General features: G+C 36.1%; 1 protein-coding gene across 4 annotated transcripts; it reads left to right on the top strand.

Moving 5' to 3' along the window:
* The first annotated feature begins 3,148 nt into the window (after positions 1-3,148).
* ccz1 (CCZ1 homolog, vacuolar protein trafficking and biogenesis associated) lies at positions 3,149-17,577 on the top strand. Of its 4 annotated transcripts, none has more exons than XM_017484309.3 (17): positions 3,149-3,321; positions 5,082-5,167; positions 5,273-5,369; positions 7,674-7,771; positions 8,241-8,334; positions 8,937-9,017; positions 9,216-9,263; positions 9,358-9,441; positions 11,135-11,310; positions 12,813-12,894; positions 13,080-13,141; positions 14,734-14,845; positions 15,086-15,119; positions 15,239-15,356; positions 16,542-16,700; positions 16,806-16,933; positions 17,099-17,577. In XM_017484309.3, exons 1-17 carry the CDS (start codon positions 3,313-3,315, stop codon positions 17,152-17,154), a joined length of 1,524 nt encoding a protein of 507 aa, XP_017339798.1. In that variant the 5' UTR covers positions 3,149-3,312; the 3' UTR covers positions 17,155-17,577. The 4 variants fall into 4 exon arrangements, with proteins under 4 accessions (XP_017339798.1, XP_017339801.1, XP_017339803.1 ...); XM_017484312.3 differs by having other exon boundaries at positions 3,150-3,321; positions 5,082-5,156; XM_017484314.3 differs by having other exon boundaries at positions 3,150-3,321; positions 5,082-5,156; positions 5,245-5,369.
* Positions 17,578-19,776: the final 2,199 nt, after the last annotated feature.

The following is a 19,776-nucleotide window of genomic DNA, read 5'->3' as shown; positions in this document are numbered from 1 at the left end:
CACTCTTTACAACTGTGCTGAGCAGAAGCATCTCAGAATGCACAACTCATCCAACCTTGAGGTGGATGGGCTACAACATTTACTACAAAATATATAATTACTTTACGTAATGCTGCTGCATTAGCTACTTTGAATAAACATTAGCAAACTTTAAACCTTACGTCTTTTTGCACTCTCTCTCTCTCTCTCTCTCTCTCTCTCTCTCTCTCTCTCTCTCTCTCTCACTCTCTCTGTTGACAAAATTACTGAAGGCCTCAGGAAAGTGTGGCTACAAGCTATAAGTATATTTAACATAGATAACTGCCACCCATCATTCACACATTCAAACAGAAAACAGAGTATGTATAGTGTACTATTGGCACCCTTGGTAAATATGAGCAAAGAAGGCTGTGTCTTTATTATTTAATGTTTTGATCTTTAAAAAAAATAAAAATAAATCAAAAATCACAAAATCACTCTGTTCTCATGGATATCAAACAATTGCAAACACAACAGAGGTTTATCAAAAAAATATATTTGTTAAATATAGGTGTGCAACAATTATTGGCACCCCTATGAATTCATATGAGAAAAATATATTTGAAGTCTATTCCCATTGATATATATATATATATATATATATATATATATATATATATATATATATATATATATATATATATATATATATATTTAGTACACTTGGGTGACTAGGAACAGGAAATTGTTCAACCATGATTTCCTGTTTCACAATTATATAAATATGAGCTAACACATAGGCCAAATTCCCTTAGTCATTCATAACAATGGGTAAGACCAAGGAATATAGCTGTGATGTGCGGCAAAAGGTTGTTGAGCTTCACAAAATGGGAAGTGGCTATAAGAAAATGGCACAAGCATTGGAAATGCCCATTTCCACCATCAGGGCAATAATTAAGAAGTTTCTCTTACTCAACTGGAAATGTTATGAATCATCCTGTAAATGGATGTGTGTCTATATCGTCTCAATGCACTGTGAAGAGGATGGTTTGAATGGCCAAAAAATCTCAAAGGATCAAAGCTGGAGAAATGCAGAAGTTAGTTGCATCTTGGGGTCAGAAAGTCTCCAAAACTACAATCCGATGTCACCTACATCACCACAAGTTGTTTGGAAGGGTTTCAAGAAAGCTTAAAATGGGCCATGGTTAGATCTTCCAGCAGGACAATGATTCAAAACACAAAAATGGTTTACTGACCACAAAATCAAGGTCCTGGCATGGCCATCCTAGTCGCCTGACTTGAAACCCATAGAAAACCTCTGGGGCGAACTGAAATGGAGAGTCCACCAGCATGGACCTCGAAATTTGAAGGATGTGGAGAGATTGTGTATGGAGGAATGGTCTCGGATCCCTTGTCATGTATTCACCAACCTCCTCAGGCATTATAGGAGAACACTCAGAGCTGTTATCTTGCAAAGGGAGGTAGCACAAAGTATTGACTAAAAGGGTGCCACTAATTGTTGCACATCTTTATTTAACAAAGTTTTTTTTTTTGATAAACCTGTGTTTTGTTTGAAATTGTTTGATATCCATGAGGGCAGAATATTTTTGTGATTTTTTTTTTTTAAACCAACAGATCAAAAAGTTAAACAATAAAGACTTCTTTGCTAATATTTACCAAGGGTGCCAATATTAGTGGAGGTCACTGTATCCCACCGTCTATTTTTAACTACTTCCCTGTTTCTGTGTAAATAATGTAATTTTACGAACAACAATCAGGTGTTAGTAAAACCAGCAAAAATGATCATATTCTGCCTTAATAATTAGTCATCATTGTTAATTGCCTGGATTGAGAGAATACATTTAAGATGAAATCATTAATCTCTCAAGCAGTATGTGATATGTTATCCAGTCATCCTGTCACTCATTTATTCATTTTTTCAACTTCATTATCCAGAGCCTATCCAGTGAACACACCCTAGATAGGATGTCTGTCTGTTGCAGGGCACCATACACACGCACATTTACACATACATTCACGCCTGGGATGAAACTGGTGAACCCAGAGGAAACAGGGAAAACATGCACAAAAGCCCATACAGACAGTGACCCAAGCATATTATTATTATTATTATTATTATTATTATTATTATTATTATTATTATTATTATTATTATTATTATATTTTTAATTGATTAATTAATTAATTACTTCAGATTATTATGCCCTCCTATAATTTTTTAATCTAAATCATATTATTGTACATTATATGGCAAAAAATACCCTGCTGAAAAAAACTACTGTAAAACCTCATAGAATTTGTAATGGTTTTAATGGTTATAATGGGAATTGTATTGGTTTTAATGGAAACTGTAGTGATCCTTGTGGGTCTCTCCTGGTAATTTGTTGCCTTCTATTGGTGGCATGTTATGTCTAGTGGATACCAATAAGGACCAATAATGGTAATTGTAAGTGTTTTAATGGTTAGCTGGTTTGTAATGGTATTTATAGTGGAAACCAATAGAATTTCTGTGATGGTTTCTATTGTTTTTCAGCAGGTTATATGGACACCTGACAATCACACTGGATTTTAGCCATGTGCTGTAGTGCAGTGGTTTTCAAAGTGGGGGTCGCCAGGGGGCGCCCGGGGGGCCTCAACAATTTGGTGTGAAAAAAAAAGATCTCAGTCTCAAACAACCACACACACACACACACACACACACACACACAATCAATTCCTAATGTAATGTAATGTAAAGATGTAAGATGTAATTATGAATAAACAAGGGGGATATATTCAGAAGTCTGTATTTTTAATGTGTTTTAAAGGCATCTTGCAAAAGGGGGGCCTCAGTCAAATGTTAATGCCTTTTGGGGGGCCTTGCCCTGGAAAAGTTTGAGAACCCCTGCTGTAGTGAATCTGAGCTTGCCGTTATGCACCGCCCCGATTGGTTTTCGGTGAATAGCACATCGCTTTGAACATCTAAGTAGCTAAACAAGTTATTCTGAAGCCACTGTCTGTATACAACATAAAACTGCTCTGTCAAACTCGTTTCTTATTTATAGAATAAAAAGATAATCTATTTTAATACAACACGTACAGAGCCAGCATTAGTGAGATTTACCCGGAACTGTATTTTCACCGCATTTGATTTACCCGAACGGTTACACACGGTGTTCTGTCAGAACCCGGAAGTATGTTCGAGCGCGTCAGAGGTTTCCTCATACAGATTTTTTCCTTGGAGGAGGGTCTTTGAGCGTAGTAGCAGATTACTGTTCTCCCATGTTTGTTTTACACATACGATAACAAACTTGGCCGTTTGTCTTCTCTGTCGCAATGCTGTAAGACACCCGCATGTTTTTGGTAAGCACCTCATTAATGTACTCGAAACCCAATTGTGAAACCGTGTCACAGTGTTTTATGTTCTGATGCTAGCAAGAACCCCTAGCAAGCAACAGTGCTAATGTGTTTCATTTAACTAATTGTGCTGTTTGTTTGTTGGTGTTGTTTTTCTCTTATTTATTCGTGTTGTAGTGGCTTATGCCTCATAGAGGATGTGTCCATTCAACCAGTGTTTTTCATAATTTATTTATTTATTTATTTATTTATTTTTGTAAATGATTAAAACACCGTAACAGTAGACTAATCACCATTGAAAGATCTAGGTACTTTGACAACATGCTCAGTGGAGTTTATGCTCAGCTCGATTAGTGTCACCGATAAACAACCAGCAAATTCAATAAGTACAACGAAATTCCTTTGCTTTCATTTCTTTCTTTTTTTTATGTTCACTGGCTTGCTCGGCATTAGCTGCTTGCGGAAGTCTTGGCCATGTTTAGTTTCATTTACTATATACAGTGCCTTGCAGAAGTATTCAGGTTGAGATATAATAAATTAGTAACACTTTATATTAAGGTCCCGATAATGTAACTGACAATATTTAACGCAGTTAAAATGAACAAACCAAATACAGTGCTGTGAAAAGTATTTTCTTTGTGTGTATTTCATACTAAACAGTTTTGCTTCAAACGAAATACAACATAAAACAAAGGCAACCTGAGTAAACACACTGCAGTTTATAGTTATTTATTTTACTGAAGCAAATGTTATCCAACACCTGTTACCAGTGTGAAAAAGTAATTGCACCCTTACTTAAAATCTTGTTGTGTCACCTTTAGCAGCAATAACTGCAAGCAAATGCTCCCCATAACTGGAGATCAGTCTTTCACTTACTTCTAGGGCTAGGACTTACTCCTATGCTTTGGATCATTGTCTTGCTGCATAATCCAGTTGTGCTTGAGTTTCAATTTACGGACTGAAGACCGGACATTCTCCTTTAGGATTTTCTGGTAGAAAACAGAATTCATGTTTCCCTCAATTATTGCACGTTGACTGACCCTGAAGCAGCAGAGTATCCCCACACCATCACACTTCCACCACCATGCTTGACCGTAGGTATGATTATCCTTTTGTAGAATTCTGCATTTGGTTTATGCCAGATGTAACGGGACTCCTGTCTTCCAAACAGCTCCACTTTTGACTCATCAGCCCACAGAACATTCTCCCAAAAGGTTTGAGGATCATCAAGGTGTGTTTTGGAAAATCCAGATGAGCCTTAATATTCTTCCTTTTGGAGTCATGAACCTTTATTGATGCAGGAGCAGCCTGTAGGTCCTTTGATGTTGTCCTTGGCTCTTTTGTGACTTCCTGGATGAGTAGTTGCTGTGATCTTGGAGGAATTTTGGAAGGTCGGCCACTTCTGGGAAGGTTCACTACTGTGCAGAGTTTTTCCATTTGGAGATAATGCCTCTCACTGTGGTCCTCCAATTGGGATTCATCCAACCTCTTTATTCCTAAGTTCCTAAGTTATGAATTTATATTACCTTCTCTTTAACCTCCTTAGTATGCTCCCTAGTCTTCATTTTCAAACCTTTCCTTCATTACAGAATCTACGAGGTTGAATACTTACAAATCTGATCAACTCCAGCGAGATTGAATACTTTTGCAAGACACTGTGTGTAGGCTATATGATTATATGGTTATGTTTATGGTTAGTCACAAATGTGCTATTGTACTTATTGCTGTTTAAAACATATTCCTTCTGCCAAATGTTGGTTCTGCAGATTAAAGGCATGCCCATCAGGCTGCTTCAAGGGAGGACGAACGAACTTCAGACACACTCAAATGCTGATGATCAGGTGCTGACGGAGTAAATATCCGCCTGATACCTAACAGTTTTTATTGTCTAGTTAATTCCTCTCAGATGTTATCCCCCACCTGTTACAGCTTTGTCTTCCTGTTTCTGTTACGTCAGTCCAAGAATGGCTTCTGGAATGCAAGAAAAACAGTACACCCCTTCTCTGCTTAGTTTTTTCATCTACAACCCTAAGTTTGGACCACGTGAAGGAGAGGTAAGTTTCAGTAATCCAACAAGAATCCAAGTCCTTATCATTTATCCATGCTGTGATCTTTCCAAATCATTTGCCTAGTTTTACATGTGCTGATGGATGAATCGGATTGGGCAGTGCAGTTGGACTGGAATATTTGAAACTTTTGACTGACTGTAAGGCATAAGACAAGTCATGTAAAACTGGGTGATCTTTTTGTACGATGGGAGGTAGAGGTCGGCCGATTGATCGGTTTTGCTCCGATAACCGGTTGCTGGAACTATCGGTTATCAGCAAAAATCCATACTGATAGCTGTTCCCGGTTGCGTCGTTTCCGTTGCAGTAGCGGCTGAGAAGGGTCCGCTGTCGTTATGCAGTGTGAGTGCAGCCTCTAGAGGAGACTTTTTATTTTAATGCTACTGACCAATTTTGGATGTTTCTGTTTTTATTTATTTGGAGTGTTTACTTTTTTTTGTTGTTCAGTTTAGATGTGTATTTTATTCACTTTGTTATTTCTTAATAGTTAATATACATTAATGTTTATATATTTATTTCATTTAAAAAAGTGCAGTACGTTTTCATGGTACAGAAAATTAAAAATTTTTAAAAACTATCGGTTGATTTAATCTGTACCGCCCAGTTTGGTTATCGGTAAAATTTGGTCTAATAGGAAGTGCATGGGTTTTTTGTTTGGTTAATAAATTTTCATTTACAATCATGTCACAGTTTTTTTTTAAAAATAAAACAGGTTGGGATTTTACTATCGTAATAGGGCATGTTTTAATTTATGGTATATGGTCTGTGCTTATATAGTGCTTTTTTCTTTTTTTTTAACCTTAGCGGTTCTACAAAGTGCTTTAAACTGGTTCTTATTCACACACACACACATTCACACAAAAATGGTAGCAGAGCTGCCATGCAAGGCGCTAGCTTGCCATCGGGAGAATCATGTGGTTCAATGTCTTGCCCAAGGACACTTCAGCATGTGGAGTCATGTGGTCCGGGAAATGAACTGCTAACACTGCGATTAGTGGACAGCCCGCTCTGCCACAGCCAAAACGATGGTTCTTGATTATGGAGATATTATTTATATGCGTGCTGCTTCCTCTATACTTAACTATTTAGACTCTGTGTATCATAGTATGTTACGTTTTATAGCCAGTTTGTTGTCTAGTACACATTTTGTTCTTTATGATTTGGTCTCTTGGCCTTCATTAAGTTTGAGGACACAGCAACATTGGTAGTATTTTTATTTACAAAACTATGCAGGGTAAATTCCCTTCTTATTTGTTCAGAAATCAGAAGAAAGGCTTTTGCTTATTTTGCACCCTGGTCATGGAGTAATATTCAAAACACATTACAGCTTAATCAAACTTAAAATTAAACTTAATTTGTTACAATGAGAGTGTTTAAAGCTCTGATAAAAAAAAAAAAATGTAACTGAATAGTGTAATTGTTACTCATAAGCTTGATTTTGTATTATGTGTTTTTTTGTTTGTTGGGGTTTTTTTTTTTGTCTGTATTTTTGCCTGTTTTTGTGTGTTTGAAATTTAAGTTTGTTACCCTGTAATGGCCAGGTCTCTCTCTCTCTCTCTCTCTCTCTCTCTCTCTCTCTCTCTCTCTCGCTCTCGCTCAAAAAAAAATTGAATCTCAAGGGACATCTTGGTTAACCGTCCTATTGTGTTATGAGTCAATTTGATAACATAATGGATGTAACTTTCCATTACCCATAACATAATGGATGGAAACCCCCCCCCCCCCCCCCCAACATAATAGGAGGGTTAAATAAAGATTAAATAAATATAAATTTTTTAAAAAGCACATAATTAAACATTATTTATTGTCACACTTAATATATTACAGATGTCATAACATTTAACCATTTTAACAGTCATAAGAAGGACATATTCAGATAGCGTGCGGGCTTTTAAAACAGTATAATGGGGCCATACAAACAAAGACAGACCAGAATACAAGAGACCCAGAAGTTTGCAGTTTTAAAAATGAGAATATATGGTAACTCACATTGTTGCAGTGATTGCAATGATCCACTGTTTCCAGTTTATTAGGATCCAACCTTGTGCCTACATTCATTTATTTGTTACACCAGTCTCATTGCTGTCCCTTCTGTACTGAGAGTCTGGTTAGTGATTGTCCACTGTTTGTCCTTTTCCATTGCTGTGTGAAGGATTGTAATGCAGCATGGTCAGGTTTCATTAAAGCTAGCTTTTTCTGCTTGTGTATTCTAAGCAGATATTGTTTTCATATTGCTAAGTATACAGTTAGTTATGATGCTTTTTAACATTTTCACTATGTTCTGTCCCTCAGGAGGAGAAAAAGATCTTATTTTATCATCCCTGTGATGTGGAGAAAAATGAAAAGATTCGCAACGTTGGACTCTGTGAGGCCATTGTTCAGTTTACTAGGTATGCTTCCATGATTGAGTAAAATGAATATATAGCATGGTGTGTGTGTATTTTATATTTATATATATATATATATATATATATATATATATATATATATATATATATATATATAAAAACACACACACACACACACACACACACACACACACACACACACACACACACATATATATATATATATATATATATATATATATATATATATATATATATATATATATAGTGTGTCTGTGTGTATGCATACATAATAATTCAACAATATCAGTTAATGGCAGAATTAGCAACTAGGTTGATTTAAAAAGCCATAATATATACAGTATTATGAAATTAGTGCATGAGTTTACTCTGTGTCATCGTGTTAATTCACAATAACCGCTATATTTCATATATGTATATATATATATGTATATGTGTGTGTGTGTGTATATATGTATATAATTTTTTATTTATTTTTTTTTTTTTGCAGGACCTTCTGTCCCACAAAGCCAGCAAAATCTCTTCACACTCAGAAAAATAGACAATTCTTCCATGAGCCTGAGGGGAATTTCTGGATGGTCATGGTATATAAGTTTAAAGCTTTTTTATAGTGACGATGTTTTGATGTATTTTGCTATAGAGTAGTATCACCTGTAATGTTTTCTAAAGCACTTGAACAGTATTTAATTTGTATTCTGAATAATTGACTTAATTTATCAAGCTGTATATGGACAACATTATTTGTAAATTGTTAATTAGAGCATTTAGACAAGACACATGGTATTCATGAAAATCCAGTTCATAAAAAAGGTTTGTATCCTACTTGTGCTCCCGAGTTAATTTTGTATGTAAAATTATGTATTGTGAAACTCAAAGTATAGACTTCATATTGTGCATTGACCATGACAGTGACTGCTTTACAATGAATATTCTACATATAATACACTATACATATTTAATAATATAATATAATACACTGTCAAGTTCAAATAGCTTTTTTCTATTGCCTGCACAAATGTAATAACATTTTGTGAAATTCAGTCACTTCGTATTAATGACTTGAAAGAAGTCAACCCAAAAGATATTAAGCAGCACCATGCATCATTTTGTTGTTTGGGGCTGACTCTGATATTAATATGTAACTGTATTGGTGTCTTATTTTCTCTCTGGTATTTTGTCTTTTAAGGTTGTACGGAACCCAATGGTAGAAAAACCCAGCAAAGATGGAAAACCACCGACTATAGAATACCAAGAAGAGGAAATTCTGGTTTGTATTTTCTAGCTAAAATTTTGTTTATTAATAATAATAATAATAAGAAATCTCTCTGTGAAGCCCGCACACACTTGTTATTTGTGAGCCTGTACTTTTGGAACCTGCACTTATACTAATGCATATAATGTCACTGGTACCAAACTGATGACTGTATCTGAAAGAGTTTTATTATTTTTTTCACCTGCATTGTAGGACACTGTTTATGGTGCAGTATTACAGCAGTGCTACAGCATGTATAAGGTAAACTGTATTTTCGATTCTGCTGAACTCCTTGATTTCTTGAGTGTTTTGCTTATTCAGTGCTACTTGTTTGTGGCCTCGTCTCTGTTTCCAGCTTTTCAATGGCACTTTCATCAGGGCATTTGAAGCTGGTGGAGTGGAGCTACTTACCCAAAAGCTTGAAAAGTTCTTCTACAGGGTAAGATAAACTATTGATAAGGAAAGTGATCTTCTAAGTGAATTTAATTTAATGTGAGTAGTGTGCATATATTCCACATAGTAGCAATTAGAATATGAGATCATGGATACCAGACAAACCCCAATTATCTATCAGTGATGTTTAAAAAATGTCATTTACACCTCTGTAAAGGAATATATTATAACCTCCCAGCTATCATTAGTTTTCATTTTCTTTAATTATTTGTCTTCATCTTAGCTGTGCAAATTAGTCCTGTTTGTCTGAGTTGTTTCATTTAAATTGCATCAGTATTGGATTCATGCTTACACACCTATCTGAATAATTCAGCTGTGGTCAGGGGAAACTCTTCTCATCACCTCCGTCCAAACCCAAGCCTTGGCCTAGTGCCCTCTGTGAAGCTGTAATGTGGTCCGAGTCTGAAATGGCACTGACTGCTGTACAAAACCAGTTCAACATCTTACTATATATCACTGTCAGATTGCATGATGTCAGCCTCAGCTAGGAGGACTCGCTGGCATCAGCACTTGTGGGCTGCAGTTATTTTTCAAATCCTTTCTCGACACAGAAAAGATCCATTCCACTATGTGTGAACTATAAAGGGCAATTCAGACGCCAGCTATTGCAATATTATGTTGTCGGTTTTATTCAGGACAGAATAATGGGAAAAAATTAGGTGTGCTACCTGGATCATTGTACAAATTCATTTACTACTTTTGACAGATATGTCAGTGGTCATGCTGTAAAACAAATTTATATACGTGTTGTGGTGCTGCAGCTGAATTCAGGCAAACGGACAAAATCGGGGTTTTCTGACTATACCATACTATGATACCTGTACTTTAAGAAAATATAAATATATTATGTAAATTTTCTTTATTGACTTCTAAGTTTACTTATGCTATCTTTCTGCAAAAAATCAGATTAGATAATTTAGGCAGTGGTTTTCAAAGTGGGGGCCGCCAGGGGGCGCCCGGGGGCCTCAACAATTTGGTGTGAAAAATGTATAAATACATGATATATATATATATATATATATATATATATATATATATATATATATATATATATATATATATATATATATATATATATATTCCTGATGTAAAGATGTAATTATTAATAAAAAAAAGGGGGTGATATATTCAGAAGTCTGTATTTTTAATGTGTTTTAAAGACATCTTGCAAAAGGGGGGCCTCGGTCAAATGTTAATACCATTTGGGGGGCCTTGCCCTGGAAAGGTTTGGGAACCCCTGAGTTAAGGAACCAGTTTAACAGACTCCGCGGCAAAAGTAGCTGTAGGATGAATGAATAAAGGCGTCTCTGACTATAGATGCAGTTTCATGGTCATATTTATTATTTTTATATTATATTTACTGCATAATATAATATATATATTATATATATATATATATATATATATATAATACATAATATATATATATAATACATAATATATGAATCATTAAAAGCAGTTGCTTTTAGACATTAAAGTCAGATTTCCTCCCTTTTTATTTTTGAAGATAACCAGATTTTAAAATACTAGATATTTACTTGTGATTGAGGTATGTGCAAAATTTCAGTTGAAGGAGATCCTGTTTTTCCCAACGTGAAAGGTTTTCCCAGTCCACCACACATGCTTAAACACCACACACATGCTGTACATTGTGTGTTTTTGTGTGTGCTTTACTGTAGTACATACAGACGCTGCACCTCCAGTCATGTGACCTGCTGGATGTGTTTGGAGGAATCAGCTTTTTCCCCCTGGACAAAATGACATACCTGAAGATCCAGTGTTTTGTCAACAGAGTGGAGGAAAGCTTGAATTTGGTCAAATACACTGCCTTTCTCTACAATGACCAGCTTATCTGGTAAAGTCCAGCATTGCTAATGTACTAAATAATGATTTACAGAGTTAGTAGTACTCCTGAGAACCAGCACTGACTCGAAACTTTATCTTTTAAATATGGCTTTCAATATTTTGCTCTAATATTGACCGAATTATTTTGATGAATGAGGTTGAGATATAAGAAGTTAGTAGCGCTTTATATTAAGGTCCCTTTGATGTAACTGACAATATTTAGTGCAGTGAAAATGAATAAACCAAATGCAGTGCTGTGAAAAAGTATTGATTTGTCCTAAAAAAAAAAAAATTCTGTTTTTGTCAATACCTCATAGTAAGTAGTTTTAGATCTTCATACGAAATACAACATAAAACAAAGCCAACTTACCGATAGTTTATCATTATTATTATTATAATTGAAGCAGAAAAGTTATCCAAGGCCTATCACCAATGTGAAAAACTAATTGTCCTCTTAAACTTAAAATCTGGTTGTGCCACCTTTAGCAGCAATAACTGCAACCAAACACTTACGATAAATGGAGATCAGTCTTTCACTTACTCCTATACTTTGGATCATTGTCTTGCTGCATAATCCAGTTGTGCTTGAGTTTCAGCTTGCATATGGAAGCCCGGATTTTCTCCTTTAGGATCTTTTGGCAGTTGGTATTGGATAACTTTTTTGCTTCAATAAATAACATTAGCATTTAAAAACTTTATTTTGTGTTTCCTCAGGTTGCCTGTGTTTTATCTTGGACTTTGTTTAAATTTCTGAAACAATTTATTGTGAAATATACACAAAAACAGAAGAAAAATACCTTTTCACAGCACTGTACTTAAGGATTAATATACTATATGTAACATTAACAAAGTAACAAACACTTGTATTATAAAATTTGTTATGATAAACAACTAATAATGTTAACAATCAACCAACAAGTCAAATTAAGTTCACATGAACAACACCTTAATGAAAATGTTTGTGTCTGTAAAATTTGTGGCAAAATTCAGAATTTGATCCTGAAAAGCAAGTTCCAATATTTTCCCACTTAGATCAGAGTTCAGGGAGTAATGAGTATTTAGTAACACACTGCAATTTTTGTTCATTTATTTTTTAGTCATGCAGGTGTATTTAGTTACCCTTTAAACTAACATCAGATAATGCAAGTGTTAACTTACTTTGTTAACATTACTTATGGTTTATTAATGCTGAAGTTCATGTTTTATTTATTGTTAACTAACGCAGTAAACAATGACAGTTAAGGAACCTTAACGCAACAGAATGTCTATATACAGTGAAAAGGAGAACCACTTCCCTGAACTTTTGCTTGTAATCTCACTCGTGCAAATGTTTGGATACAGACTGAGGTCTGATATTATAGCTTGTAAAGACCTGCTAAAGAGTGAAATTCCTCGTATGTGCAACATACCTGGCAGATAACAGCTTCTCATTCAAGCAAACCTTGAACGTATATAAAGCATACCAGATCAGATTTATCAAGCCACATGGTCATGCAGGTGTTTATTGTGCAGGAGCGGGCTGGAGCAGGATGACATGCGTATTCTTTACAAATACTTGACGACATCACTGTTTCCAAGGCACACCGAGCCTGAGGTGTGGTCATTTTCACTATTTAGTCCATTATTTGCATATAAATATACATATTAATTACATATACATGGAACTGCATATCGTAGAATTTACATAGAACTGCATAGAAGTCTGTGTAGAGCACAAAATCTATTTGCTGTGTGTGTGTGTGTGTGTGTGTGTGTGCTTGCGTGTGTGCACTGTGGCAGCTCGCAGGCAGGGACTCGCCTCTGAGACCGGAGGTGACAGGGAATCTGTTGCACTATGGCAGGTAAGTAGAGCACCGTCTCCTCTTGACTTGACACCACATTTCTGATATTCTTCCTGTGTTAGACTCAGGTGTCCGGGGTACTTGGCTCAATTAACAAACCCCGGCTCTGATCACGTAGCTCAAAGAAATATTGAACTGCTTTGATAGTCCGGAACAAAACCCTATTCCATCCAAGGCTTTACTGGATGGTGGATTATAGGTCAGTGAGTGTACCAGCACGGTTCGTGTTGCAGCGTACTGGCAGTAGTGTGGCAGGTTGATTAGATTAGCCACCGATCCTCCTGCAGCAGGAATGTCTACACAAACATTATGTTTATGTGATCAGGGCAGAGAACCATGCCAGGGCTCTTAATCAAAGGACTTGGACTGTAGTCATCAGTCACTTCCACACTAGTAATCAGCTAATCATTTCCTCTACACAGCTGTGCCTGGACTTGAGGTAACCTCAGGATAGTAGTGTCAAGATTCAGTAGTTCTGCATTGTACTGGTAGTGATATTCAATTCAATAAAATACAATTTTAAAAAAGTATATGTGTGTATACTTTTGCTCTGGATCATATATAGTAATATCAATTGAACAATTTCTTTAAGCACTATTTTAATCAGTTATCAATGTAGGTGAACCTGGGTCAGTGACTTTTAATTCAGAACAGCTACACATTATCCATTATCCGTCAACAAAATATCTGTTTAAAGAAAACAAATCTAGTCTCTGTAGTTCCACAGGCTCTGTAAACAGGAGAATAAACAAAAGACACATTGATCAAAAATGACCGACCAGTTTGGACAACAGCTGCTTGTCTCCCAATCATGTTGCATGTTAATGCAGAAAGCTTCCCTGCTTGCACAAGAGTTCACGTCTTCCAGATTAGTTTGTTTTGTGGGTGTGGCTTTGCAGAGAATATTAAACAGAGTGACTGTACAGCGTGTCCCAAAAGTCTTCATACACAGGGGACTGCGTTTGCCAGAGCCACATTGGTTGCGCCTTCGTCAGTGGATGTTCGTGGACGTCCACTTCTCGGTTGGTCCTCAACACTTCTAGTCTATTTGAATTGGTTAATAAGTTTGGCAACAGTGTCGTGTCTGATTTGCTCGACATGTTTCCTATTAATGTCCATCGCAACCTTACAACAGCTTCCTGATCCAGCAATGAGAATGATTTCAGTACATTCTACTTTTGTCAAAGGCGTTCTTAAAGGCTATCTGGAAAAAAAAGACATACATTTTGGAAGACCATTTATAGATAGCATTTAAGTTCCCATGAAGTTGGTTTCTCTGGCTGTATTTTTAATAAGTTGCTTCTCTAGTATAATTTGTCTTCACACTAGCATCAGCAGCAAAGGTGTGCTTTACTTGAATGCATCACTGCAGTATGTATGTACAACTTTCCGTCTGAATACTATTTAATGTAAAATGTCTGCAGCTCTTTAAAAACTTTAAATAACGTTTTAAAAAGTTATTTTACTATTAATGTGTTCATTTTAATACCTGTTATGTTTCTGTTAAATGCTGTGGATTGGCAACTCTGAGCTTTAATAGCTTGGAGTTTTATTTCACTTGTCCTTTTGTCTTTTTCTTTTTATAAATCTAGGTTTTTAACAGGACCAGCCAACCTAAAAGATCCAGATGCGAAATTCAGGTTTCCAAGAATATTTGTGAACACGGAGGACAATTACGAGGAGCTACATTTGATAGTTTACAAGGTGAGCGTATCAGCCATATTTAATTTTGTTAGGTGTCTATCAAGAAAAACGTTCTTGTGTAAATCCCATTTAAACTTTGTGACAGAATGTAACAAGGGTGAGGACACATAAGTTAAATCAATGAGAAATGTGACCTGGAGATTTAGGAATGTTAGATTACGACGACGTTTAAGTAATGTGGTGCTTTCACATTCATCTCAATTGAAAACATATAAATATCCATCATCATCTCCCTTGCAGGCCATGAGTGCTGCTGTGTGCTTCATGGTAAATGGTGAGTTTCCTGTGTCTTTGCATTTAAGCCTTAGTTATATTAGTTGATGTTAAATGTAGTCCTTCAGCTAAGTGGAAAAGTAGCTTATTATGACCCATGTGATTGACATTTTTTTCCAGCATCAGTGGAACTGACGCGAGAGTTTTGCGAGCAGCTGGATGCACTGGTCGGCCCTCAGCTCACACTGCTAGCCTCAGATATTTGTGAACAGTACAACATCAACAAGAGGATATCAGGGTCAGTGCTAATCTACAATCAAAGTGCTAATGCTAAAAAGTGCAATTTAGCAATGAATTGCCTTTTCTCTTTCTTTGCTTGAATAAATCCCCATTTATACCACAGCTTTGTTTAATTCTTGAATTTGATGAATTAATTTCCATTAACCGGACAGCTCTGAGAGTAGTGCAGGCGCTAATGTTATCGTTCCTACAGTAGCAAATTACATAGGGACTGGTAGAGTGGGCACTCCATGTAATATATATTTAATACTTTTTTTTTTTTTTAACCGATTACAAATGCATGTTATCAAAGCAGAACATTGTATCATTGTTATGATGAAGTTTTCTGTAACGAGACATTTATTTATAAGTCTCCAGCGTCAGCAGTTTGTACCAGTCAGTAAGTTTTCAGACATAAGAAAGGCTTCAGGACAGAAGGGAAATTTTTTCTGATTTTGCAGTAACAAGATTGTTAACAATTGTTAAAAACGATTAAAAAAAACTTAACAATAGAAAGTAAGGGAACAACTTTTTATAGCTGATATAATGTAAGTGACTTGTTTCATTGATGTTCCACAACATTAAAAAGTATGACATGATAAAAAAGTATGATGTCCATTAATTAATTAAAAATGTAATCATTGTTTTTAAAAATAAATAAATAAAATTCCTGTGGTATAAGAGACATCACACCTCCGCCCTGTGTATATGGAGTTTGCATGTTCTCCCTGTGCTTCGGGGGTTTCCGGATGGGTGGTATAAGAGCAACTAAAAGCAAATGCTGTTATAAGACAACAATCTACTTTACTTCAGGCCATATCACACCACCCCATTGTTGATTCTAGTCCTGTAACGGCATGCCCCCTAGTGTTTTATTCCCACCATAAAGGTTGGAATAAGGTTATTATGTTATCTTCCCAGGATTCACCTCAGTCCTCTGAGCAAATCTTTTTCCTTGATGCATTAACCTGTTAAATGAACATTGTTTTAACAATAGTTACTGGACATCATCATTTGCTGCATATCTGATTTTCTCTCATGTCACTTCAGCCAAGCACATACCACAATTTTGTGTTAGAATAAATAAGCATGACTGCCAGGGTATCACTCACTGTTAAGTGTGGATTTTAGGGCTTCTGCCCTACCTTGTATAGATTTGAATGTCAGTTTGCAAAGCATGTGTGTTTGGTTTTTGTATGACTAGGCCAGAAAAGGAGCCCCAATTTAAGTTCATCTACTTCAACCATATGAACTTGGCTGAGAAGAGCACCATCCACATGCGCAAAACAGCTAGTGTGTCCCTCACCTCTGTCCACCCTGACCTCATGAAGATCCTTGGAGACATCAACAGTGATTTTGCACGGTACCTACCATCTCAGGACTGTGCCTCGATGCATCAGATCATTTTTCAGAATGACCTTTTATTTATTTTTTTAAATATTCGTTTTTCCTCCCTTGTGTTTCTAAGGGTTGATGCAGATGAAGAAATCATTGTAAAAGCGATGACTGACTACTGGGTAGTGGGCAAGAAATCAGATCAGAGAGAGCTGTATGTCATTTTGAACCAGAAGAATGCCAATTTAATTGAAGTGAATGGTATGTCCCTGTGCATTAACCAATTTTAAGTACATTTACTTTGAGTCGTTGGTTATGATCATTTAGTTAAAGATGTATTATTAATGTTTCATTGTTATGTTACGTGCTTTAATTTGGCTGACAGACTGTTTGAAACTCATCACTGTTTCCCTTTTTGCATTACAGAAGAGGTGAAGAGGCTTTGTGCAACACAGTTTAATAACATTTTCTTCTTGGATTGAGGACGATTAAAGAGAGACCGTGGGATATGGCCGCACTACAAACTGTCAGCTGTTCATGTTTTAATGACAGCATCAGTGTAATGCAATAATTGCATTGTAAAAATGAATTTTCATATTATGCAATTTTTAAAAGATTTTTATTTAATCTGTACAAAAAAAAGACTGCATTCTTGTAATTAATTAGAAAATTTAAATCAAAATTTTACTGTATATATAATATCGACGTCAGCTTTTTTTGTTCCATTTTCTTTTTATTTCTGCTTCCTTTGACAGAATGGTCATAGCGTAATTAAACTGTGCATTAATTGAATCAGTTTATATTTATGTCGTTTAAACTGTCGTTGATGCTGTTATGTCATCTTCATTATAGTTTGTTAAGGTTTTCCACTTTTTTCAATTGGCATTAAATTTTAATTCACTCCAGTAGTTGTTGTAGTTCATGTGTTTTAGCTCCTGCTCAGTGCACTTTTCAAAGATGTACCGGATATGGAATTGCTTACAATTACGTTCAGTTTTACCTCATAATGTTGGTTAGATTATAGTTAAATTATAATAAATAAATAAAATAAAAAAGGGAGTAGTGCATATACACAGGGTTTTATTGTAACAACCAGGTGCTTGAGGAAAAATCTGCAGCTTGTCTAGTTTAGTTGAAATTTACACAGTATATAATTAATTAATGTAGGTTATATCTTTTCCTGGAATAGCTTGTTTTTGCATAACTTTGTCAAATGGAAGTAATCTTTTTTTAATGTAAATATACAAAACAATGACCCGGGGGTGGGGGTTCCAGTGCTAGGGGTTTGAATCCCGCCTACGCCCTGTTTGTGTGTAGCTTGTTTGTTCTCCCCATGCTTCAGGGGTTTCCTCTGGGTACTCCGGTTACCTCCCCTAGTCCAAAAGACATGTCATAGGCTGATTGGCATTTCCAAATTGTCTATAGTGTGTGTGTGTGTGTGTGTGTGTGTGTGTGTATGATTGTGCCCTGCAGTGGGTTGGCACCCCATCCAGGGTGTCCCCAGGCTTGTGTCCCGAGTTCCCTGGGATAGGCTCCCTGCGACCCCGTGTAGGATAAGTGCTATGGAAAATGGATGGATGGATACAAAACAACAAACTTGTATATATCTATAACAGTTCTATAATTTACAATAACTAGATAATTAATCTCTACAGTATTGCTGTGTAATATGTAATGACATATAGTCAGCAAAAAAAGAAATGTCCCTTTTTCAGGAAACTGTATTTTAAAGATAATTTAGTAAATTCTAAATAAGCTTTACAGATCTTTATTGGAAAGGGTTTAAACAATGTTTTTCAATTTGCTTGTTCAATGAACCGTAAACAATTATTGCATATGCACCTGTGTAACAGTCCTTAAGACACTAAGTTTACAGGCGGTGGGCAATTACAGTCACAGTTACAATAACTTAGGACACTAAAGAGACCTTTCTACTGACTCTGAAAAACACCAGAAGAAAGATGCCTAGGGTTCCTGCTCACCTGCGTGAACATGCCATAGGCCTGCTGCAGGGAGGCATGAGGACTGCAGATGTGGCCAGAGCAATAAACTGCAATGTCTGCACAATGTGATTTTTAATAGTCCTTTGTGACTGTTGCTTGTCAGACTGTATGAACATGATCCCCGCTGTAAGCCATGTCACACTGTAGGATGTCATTAATGTCAAACTATACGACAGTCAAGAAGTGAAAAACATGCACACAAGAAGACTCGTACAGAGTAGGAGAAGCCATAATACAGGACTGTGCCTCAAATCTTCTGACACTGACAGAATTTTAATCTGAGGAATTTTTTATTTATTTTTTTTATCACAATGGCCATTAATCGGCTGTCGGGGAAACGTCAATCTAGCGAACAAAGACTACAGATTTTGGCCTATATTCTCTTAGGATTCTCAAAATTTGTCTCAGATGACCAAATTGTGGCCAAAATCATACAGTGTGAACCTGGCTTAAGACAGTGCTACAGGCAGACAGGTAGGACAGCTGATCGTCCCTGCAGTGGAAAATTACATGTAACCATGTGTCCCTCAGACATGATGGAGAACTTGTAAATGCCTTGGTGGAAGAGTGGAGTAACATCTCACAGCAAGAACTGACAAATCTGGTGCAGTCCATGAGGATGAGATGCACTATAGTACTTAAAGCAGCTGGTGGCCACCAGATACTGACTGTTACTTTTAATATTGACCCCTCCTTTGTTCAGGGACTCATTATTCCATTTCTGTTCGTCAAATGTCTGTGAAACTGTCTGTTTATGTCTCAGTTGTTGAATCTTTTTATGTTAATACAAATATTTACACATGGTAAGAAATTTGCTGGAAATAAAAGCAGCTGAATGTGAGAGGACGCTTCCTATCTTCTTTTTTTTTAATGAGTATATCTACAATGCTGATGCTGATTTAAAAAAAATAAAAAATAAAAAATGTAACGATATATACTTGCAAAGTTAACGTTAAACTTTTTACACGTGAGAAACGAATCCGGAAATCTCTCGTCAGCTTCTCGCAACAACGTCGACTATTTTGGGGCTTTGTACGTGCACTCGCGCAAAGGAAACGACCAATCAGCGCCAACTTCTGTGTGTCCATCAGCAAATCAGAA

Source organism: Ictalurus punctatus, chromosome 13 (assembly GCF_001660625.3).
Source record: "Ictalurus punctatus breed USDA103 chromosome 13, Coco_2.0, whole genome shotgun sequence".
Lineage (NCBI taxonomy): Eukaryota > Metazoa > Chordata > Actinopteri > Siluriformes > Ictaluridae > Ictalurus > Ictalurus punctatus.
Note: the sequence above shows the minus strand (reverse complement) of the source record. Positions and strands in the feature narration are given on the sequence as shown.